This window comes from Camponotus floridanus, unplaced genomic scaffold (genome assembly GCF_003227725.1).
Source record: "Camponotus floridanus strain SB8 unplaced genomic scaffold, Cflo_v7.5 scaffold6, whole genome shotgun sequence".
Taxonomy (NCBI): Eukaryota; Metazoa; Arthropoda; class Insecta; order Hymenoptera; family Formicidae; genus Camponotus; species Camponotus floridanus.
In genome coordinates this window covers 103,756-111,492 of record NW_020229769.1, presented here as the reverse complement: position 1 = coordinate 111,492, position 7,737 = coordinate 103,756, and the positions used below count along the sequence as shown (strand labels likewise).

At 32.1% G+C, this 7,737-nt stretch overlaps 3 protein-coding genes and 1 long non-coding RNA gene across 4 annotated transcripts; 1 reads left to right on the top strand and 3 right to left on the bottom strand.

Annotated features, from left to right (window-relative positions):
* Positions 1 to 153: 153 nt before the first annotated feature.
* LOC105248358 (coiled-coil domain-containing protein 22 homolog) lies at positions 154 to 3,380 on the top strand. The gene is made up of 8 exons (XM_020026607.2): positions 154 to 336; positions 691 to 862; positions 948 to 1,248; positions 1,342 to 1,586; positions 1,675 to 2,091; positions 2,169 to 2,609; positions 2,685 to 2,876; positions 3,010 to 3,380. The coding sequence occupies exons 1-7, from the start codon at positions 287 to 289 to the stop codon at positions 2,802 to 2,804; spliced, it is 1,746 nt and encodes a 581-aa protein (XP_019882166.1). The 5' UTR covers positions 154 to 286; the 3' UTR covers positions 2,805 to 2,876; positions 3,010 to 3,380.
* Positions 3,381 to 3,523: 143 nt separating this feature from the next.
* On the bottom strand, positions 3,524 to 5,111 carry LOC105248359 (28S ribosomal protein S27, mitochondrial). The gene is made up of 2 exons (XM_011253115.3): positions 3,963 to 5,111; positions 3,524 to 3,886 (listed from the first exon to the last, which is right to left on the bottom strand). Exons 1-2 carry the CDS (start codon positions 5,022 to 5,024, stop codon positions 3,590 to 3,592), a joined length of 1,359 nt encoding a protein of 452 aa, XP_011251417.2. The 5' UTR covers positions 5,025 to 5,111; the 3' UTR covers positions 3,524 to 3,589.
* Positions 5,047 to 7,155, bottom strand: LOC105248371 (N-acetylmuramic acid 6-phosphate etherase). The gene is made up of 2 exons (XM_025412978.1): positions 6,372 to 7,155; positions 5,047 to 5,051 (listed from the first exon to the last, which is right to left on the bottom strand). Exons 1-2 carry the CDS (start codon positions 7,153 to 7,155, stop codon positions 5,047 to 5,049), a joined length of 789 nt encoding a protein of 262 aa, XP_025268763.1.
* Positions 7,156 to 7,265: 110 nt separating this feature from the next.
* Positions 7,266 to 7,735, bottom strand: LOC109609770. Its single transcript, XR_002192416.1, has 3 exons — positions 7,649 to 7,735; positions 7,426 to 7,571; positions 7,266 to 7,342 (listed from the first exon to the last, which is right to left on the bottom strand). It is a non-coding gene; the product is annotated as an uncharacterized LOC109609770 (long non-coding RNA).
* Positions 7,736 to 7,737: the final 2 nt, after the last annotated feature.

The window sequence follows — 7,737 nt, the reverse complement described above, 5'->3', positions numbered from 1 at the left end:
TATAACATATGATCGACAAGTATGCAAATTATGTTGATTAAAATTTTGGAAATTTGATCAGAGAGAATTCAAATCTCTCCCGGTTCGCGATATCGACACGTACCATCTGCGCAATATAGCACATACACACATGCGCGAGTCAATCATGTATTTATGAATATTTGTCGGTATTTGTCACGCTTGCCGGAAGGTTAGATCTCGATGATCAAATCGAGCCAAACCTCATAAACACGCGATACGAGCGGGGCGTTAGCGGCTCCATAGGATTTTCATCTTTTTACATAGAATGGAGGAGATCGACAATATAATAATTCACTCGTTGCGACAAATAGGCTGGTAAGTGTCGGTTCCACTCGCATAGACAGACATTTGCCGTTCTTTCCGATGGGCGGTGTTTGCACGTAATCTAACGTCGTACACGTGAGCTCATCTATGATAATCGCTTCATTTGGAGTTGTCAAATTACATATTATCTGCAACGAAGATTTTCAAATATAATTTATGAAAAGATTATTGCTAAAAACTTTATAGAAATGTTTCTTTTTTTTTGAAGAATGAAACGAGTGTACCTTTCTTCTTGTCAGTGTCCCTGAAAAGTTCTCACAAATTAAGAATATCACGAGACTCTATCTTGTCCGACAAATTCTGTGTAGTTTTTTTCGTTTTTCTCAAAAATATTAATGTTTTCAGTGACATTGAGGAGAGCGTAACAAACCTAAGTGGCTTTAATACTGAATTAGTTGTCGAAGCAACAGTGAGATGTTTAGAAGCGATAAGGCCAGGTTTAGGATTGTCTACCGTACTACCTGTAAATATGGCAGCACGTTTTCGACTGGGTGCTACTCTTGCACAAACATGCACGGTAAATGTTTTTCTTTTAATAAAGTTTCAATTTGAATGTAGCATAATTTATTTATCTGATCTCCATCAATTAATTAATATTTTAGGAACTTGGATACAGAGGTGACATTGGTTATCAAACATTCCTATATAACTCGGAAGCAGATTTACGAAGGGTATTTATGTTTCTCATTGAAAAACTGCCAAAAGAAAGTGAGAAAACTGTAAACGAATCCATCAGTAAAGTTGCTTTATTAGAAAAATCAGTAGCATCTGCAATATCACAAGGACTTTCGATACCTTGGTTACCATATTATTGTCATAAAAAGGGAGTCAGGAACAGAGGAAGAGCGAGTATCCCTTATGTATCTGTAAATATCGAGGTACCGGTTCCAAATATGGGAGATGGTAATGTAATATCAATATAAATTGGATTATATTTCTTTTTGTTAGCATGTCAGAAAACAATATCATGATATAAAGTACTATTATTAATTGCAGATTACAAAGACTATTACATGCGCTATTTACAACCAGTGCCTGATCAAATGCAAAATATTTCATGCTTTTTACCTTCTATGATATCGTATAATGCAAAAGCACTTAATGCTTCTTCGATGGATATTATGGAGCGCATAAGTTGGTTGAATAACCAACAATCTGAAAAAATTGCTCATTCTAGTGCACATAATATTGTCAATGAGCTTAGCAAGTTCTCATTAGAGAACAAGACACAAACTTCAGCAGTAAGTATATCTTTTGTTATATAGCAACACACACATACAGCAGAATATCTTGCAAATATTCAATATGACTTTTAAATTTAATTTTCAGAATTCTCAAGTAGAACCAGAATTTGCAACACATTCAGTGCTTCCAGATCAGGAAACATTAAAAAACAAAGCAAAACAGGAAGTTGAAATAGAAAATATGAAAGCAGAGTGTGAAACTCTTAAAGTAAATATAGAAGAAATACAAAGCGAAATCAAAAAACTAACTACTAAATTAGCACACGCGACGATCACTGGCCAGAATGAAGAAAAGGAATTAAAAATTAATGAAGAACAAAAGAAAGTTAAAGCAAGAGCATACGAATTGCTTCAAGATGGACCAGAGAACATAAAGAAATTGGAATGTGCGATTGAGATTAGCACAAACAAATTGATTAATTTAGCAAATCAATGGGAGAAGCACAGAGTACCCTTAATTATGAAGTATAGACAAGAAAGGGAAAAGCATTCCACAAAAGCTGTAAGTAATACTAAATTAGCAAGTTTAAGATAATAAAAATATTGTTTGTATGTTATAAATGCATAGATCTTTTACAGAACGCGAGCCAAAAGAAGTTAGATGAGATAAAATTATTGAAAGAAAAAGAGAAAGAACTTCAAGAGGAATGTCGAAATAAGGACCAACAGCATTCACAGTTGGTTGCGGAAGTTCAAAAACTTCCAAAAGAAGTAAATAGATCTGCATATACTCAACGAATCTTGGAAATAATAAATAATGTTAGGAAACAGAGAGACGAAATAAATAAAGTTTTGGCAGACACTCGTGAGATTCAGAAGGAAATCAATACCCTTACTGGCAGATTAGAGAGATCTTTCACCGTTGTGGATGAACTGATATTCCGAGATGCGAGAACGAACGAAGCTTCGAGAAAAGCGTACAAACTATTAGCGACGTTACATTCGGATTGCAACGAACTCGTAAGTTTAGTCGAGGAAACAGGCGCAACAATACGAGAGATTAGGGATTTAGAAGAACAGGTAAAATGATAATAGTAAAATGACAAGTGTACCTAGCGCAAGAATTTTCTATATTCTTATGTAATATTTATTTAGATCGATTCCGAATCCGCTAAGAATGTCGGCGCTAATTTGGAAAGAATAACTGCCGATTTGAAACAGATGAAACAAGAAACCGCTGCATTAACGGCACAATTACAAAATAAAGCCTCGTGATTGTTATGTATAGTGTGGTTGCATTTTACATGTTGTAATATTCAGGACCAGATAAAAATATATTCAATGCAGGTATCTATATATCTATACAGGAAAATCTATTTTTAACATTAATTGTATATATCAGAATAATATAAATGACTTGATTTTTTTTCTGTAATATTATATATATAAGTAAAATAGACATTATTTTGCTCTTTTACAGAATATAAATGAATATGATCAAATGCATCGAAGACCAAACATTTTTTAGCCGTACGGCTGGCAAGATATATCGCGATATTGCCTGCAAAAATCTTTGCGAATCTACTAAGTTGGCTGCTGAAAAACGTGCCTTGGCCTGGAAGTCAGGCGCTAGGCTTTTATAGCCTCGGGCCAAGTGTATAATAATAACACATTAACATCTCAATGCTCAAAGGAACATCATTTGTTACAAAGCCTAATAATTTTTTAGCATCGAGTTCAACTTTCATATTTCACGCAGCTTGAAAAAGATCTGATTACAGCTGTAAATAAAACAAATGCTGAAACACATCACTTTTAAGTAAAGAACATGTACAAAATATAAGATGTGTATAAATAATGGTAAAATCAATTTTATATACTTTATACTTATTTTCTCCTTGTACAAATTATTTTTATGAAGCAAGTGGTATGTGACACTTGCATATATAATATTGCAATATCAATATGTGAAAAAATAACACTGTTTTGTTGGTTTTTCTTTTTTTTTTTTCATTTTAATCCTTTGTACATATATTCTATTTTCTTATAGCACATACTCTTCAACTTTTACTTTTAACATCTGGTGGTACATAAGACTCTACAGTAACCAAATCTCTTAATTTCTTTTGGCTTTTGTACATTCTATGCACACGTTCGTCCGCTTTGCGTTCTTTTTCCTCTATCCTCTCTATTTGTAATTCGATTTTTTCCTCGTTGTCGAAGAAAGTCAAAAGTTGTTCTCTTTCTTTTAATTGCTTCTTTATTTTTTCTATATTAGCTATTCTTCTTTCGTTTTCTATTGCTTTTATTTGCATTTGTAATATTAAAGCCCTTGTTTGTTCCCAATTGGAATAAATCTAAAACGGAAAAATTAATTGATTAAATATCGAATAATTGATTGGAAAAAGATTAAAAAAAAGTTTTCTCCATTACCTGACACTGTTTAGAGATATCCTCCTCAGCTTTCTCTTTTACAACAGCTCTAATAAGATTCTGCATTGTTTCAATTAAATTTTCCTTAAGATTTTGTTTCTTTTTTAAGAAGAATAACGAGGCATCTACAAGTTTGAACTTTTCAATATCTTGATCTTGAAGATTATTGTTGTCCTTTGATATTAATTCAAATACTTCTTCATGAACTATTTTGTCTTGTATTGTCTCCAACCATTCCTTAATCAATTTCAATACATCATCATATTTTTTATATAATATTAAACCTCTCAATTGACAAGTTCTTCCTAGAGCATCCGTTCTATGCTTTCCTTGAAAACTTAGAGTTTTGCCAACTAGATCTTGTGGATCGGTGAGATCAAAGTGATCGTCGAAATAAGGATTTCTGACATATCCTACACGTATCTTTATTTCCTCCTTAGATGTATCCTGTGGAATTTCAGGTTTTTTCCAATCGTCAGGATTCTCCAGATACATATGACATGCATAAATGCACAAAGCATTGGTAATAGGATGGCCCGCATCTTCCTGCAACATGACCAAGCTCGCTATCTTTGCGGCAGAGGCATAATCTCTCTTCTTTAGGAAATGATCCATGAGCACATTGTAGTCGAAATAATCGGGGAAGATGCCATAGTTGAGTCTATCACTGAGTACCTCGTGCAATTCCTGGATAAAATTGTGCTGTAGGAAATACCGTATCGTAGCGTGATGCGTAGAATCGAGGATGTTGGTCGTTTCCGTGGATTGTCTGAGATTGTGCAAAATCTTCATCACTTCCTCGATGTAGGTATTGTCGTTGACGCTGTTGACGAAGATGTCAACGTCGACGGCGCTCACTTTGCCCACGCTCCCGTATTTTTGGTCCAACTCGGCGAACATCGTCATCGGTTCGATCTTTTGTAATAACGGCGACTCCAATCTACGATTCCACGCTTCCTCGCAGCGATACGCTTCCGATAAAAATGATCTTCTCTGCGTCACATTCTTAGGTCCGCTACAAACGCGACAGAACCTGTGACTAAATCTAAACGTTTTCAACATTTCGTTTATTTGTTATTATCTCTCACACTGTGTAATCATAACACTATATTAGTATTTTTTTGAGGTTATATTATACAGAACACCGGGTGTCAGAGTAGCCAATCTAATGATAATAAAATTTACTAAGAATAGCTCTAACATAATATTGGTATCATTGAAATTTATAAACGTCTGCGCAGAAAACTAATTCATTTTGAATTCTGCGCGGGAGCGTCCCGTTTGATCACGTTGCGATTGACCGCAGCCAATTATATCGACCTGTGCCTAGGGTAACCAGCAACGATTAACCAATCAGAGAGTCCTATTTTGAATTGGCCAATTGGCGACGTGGTCAATCGGATCCCATCCATTCTGCGCAATGGCACCGAGTAGGTATGCATAATGGTTTTCTGCGCAGACACCTTTACGTACGCATGTGCGCTTCCAACACTGGCGTATGCATGCGCATTTCCAACACTGGCGTACGCATGCGCAGATGTTAGTAAAATACTTTTTTACGTTGCAGCATCAATTGCATGAAAGTTTCTTTCTTTTAAAAATACCTTCAATTTCAAATGTTCTTTTTTTCATTTTTTTCATAAATCTTGTTCAATAAATCTTTAAATGAATTATTCATGAAACTTGTTCAATAATATTTTTACGAAATTTTAAGAATAGGAATCTTTTTCACATAATATAGTTAATAGATATCTTTTCCAGTTAATATATAGTTACATCAATTACAATATGTATTTACAGTAATTGTTTCAAATAACTTATCGAGAACTTTATTTCCCTCTTCATTATCATATTTAACATTAAATAAATTAATAAATCATAATCCCATTATTTTTAATAAATTTCATCTTCTAAAGCTTGAATTATATTATTTTCTAAGAAATATGATATTGCATTAATAACTATCTTGTAAACAAATATAAATTCTAATAATTTGAGCTAATTTATCACATAAAACTTTCTTGTTTCTTTATTAACAAAGTTAATTGGCTTAATTGCTACTAAGTTACATACTGAATATGGTGCTAATAGATACTCACCACAAGGATTAGTACTTGACGAGAATCACGAATAATATTACAAAAGTTAAAAAATGTAATATAACTATTACTTCTAGCACCATATAATAGATCCTGCTTTAACAATATTTTTTATTAATAAAAAATATCTAAAAATCTACATTTTGAGAATAAAAACCTTAAAAATATTAGAATTTTATCATTAAATTAATTTATTTACTATTAATAATATCAATTATTCGATTGCTATGTTGTGCTAATAATTTTTGACTTGTTTTAAAATCAACATTCTTTAATAACATAATAATTGCATGTTTACAAGAATAATTACATGCATTTAAAGCTTTCTCAATTTCTTCTTGTGAACAATCTGTTACTTCACTAACAATTTTAGCTGTTCTAACTTTTAATTTTTCATTTGTTGCCACCAAATCAACCATTAAATTTTGATAAACCTTTCCTGATTTAATCATTAATGTTGTCGATATCATATTACATACTAATTTTGTTGCTGTTCCACTTTTCATTCTTGTACTTCCTGTGACAACTTCTGACCCTGTTTCAATTATAATTGTTTCATCAGCAATTTCTAACATTTTTGAATTTTTTGTCATACATAATCCAATTGCTAAACCATTAATTGATTTACAATATTTTAAGCCACTAAGAACATATGGTGTTCTTCCTGATGCAGCAATTCCAATCACAGTATCTAATGAATTTAAGTTATGATCTTTTAAATTTTTAATAGCTAAATTACTATTATCTTCTGCACCTTCAAGTGGCATTCTAATTGCAATATCACCACCTGCTATTAATCCCAGAATACGATCATTGCCAACATTATATGTGGGTAACATCTCTGAAGCATCTAACACACCAAGTCTACCTGATGTTCCTGCTCCAATATAAATTAATCTCCCACCTTTTGTAAAACGATCAAAAATTAAATCAATCACCTTGGCAATGATTGAAATTTTATCTTTAATTGCTCCTGCTATTTTTGCATCTTCATTATTGATTATTGTTAAAATTCCAGTTGTATTTTCTTTATCAATTGATAAACTATTTTGATTACGTTGTTCTGTATCAATCTTGGTTAGATCAATTTTCATGTTCATTTTCTCTTTCTTTAATTTATAATATTTGACAGTAAATAAATAGTATCCAATAATAGTTATAAATACTAATGTTAATAGAATTTTATAACTGAATGTTGATCTTTTTTATAAAATTTTTTTACTGATTTACTTCCAGTTGTAACAATATGCATCCAAATATCCAAATATTATCACAGCTCATCTATAATTGCAATTATATGTCCAATTAAATAGAAACCACTAACGTAATATTTTCAATAGTCATTATAAATGATGCTAAAATACCTGATGGTCCAAACATTGAATTTAATCCAAATATTACTTCCCCTTATAAATAAATCGTTCCAAAAAATCCATCCAATGTATGAATTGATGTTATAAATGATTTAATTCTTGATAAAGTTATCGCATAAATCATTGGCTTTCCAATTCTAAAAATAGCTTCTTGTATCTGTTTACATAATAAACGTTTTCTTTCTACTAATAATCATAAAGCAATTTCTGTTACAATTTGAAAGAGGATGCCAGAGTCGAACTGCAACTGAATTGTAATCAGTGAGAGATTGTATCAGAAAGAGATATGAGATTGTGGGTCAC

What these genes read in the sequence shown, in the direction of transcription:
- LOC105248358 (XM_020026607.2), top strand. Translation starts at nt 287, where the DNA reads ATGGAGGAGATCGACAATATAATAATTCACTCGTTGCGACAAATAGGC. An exon ending in CTCTTGCACAAACATGCACG is followed by an intron (nt 863 to 947) that starts GTAAATGTTTTT and finishes TTAATATTTTAG; the next exon opens with GAACTTGGATACAGAGGTGA. An exon ending in GGTTCCAAATATGGGAGATG is followed by an intron (nt 1,249 to 1,341) that starts GTAATGTAATAT and finishes TATTAATTGCAG; the next exon opens with ATTACAAAGACTATTACATG.
- LOC105248359 (XM_011253115.3), bottom strand. Translation starts at nt 5,024, where the DNA reads ATGTTGAAAACGTTTAGATTTAGTCACAGGTTCTGTCGCGTTTGTAGC. An exon ending in ATATCTCTAAACAGTGTCAG is followed by an intron (nt 3,887 to 3,962) that starts GTAATGGAGAAA and finishes TTTCCGTTTTAG; the next exon opens with ATTTATTCCAATTGGGAACA.
- LOC105248371 (XM_025412978.1), bottom strand. Translation starts at nt 7,155, where the DNA reads ATGAAAATTGATCTAACCAAGATTGATACAGAACAACGTAATCAAAAT.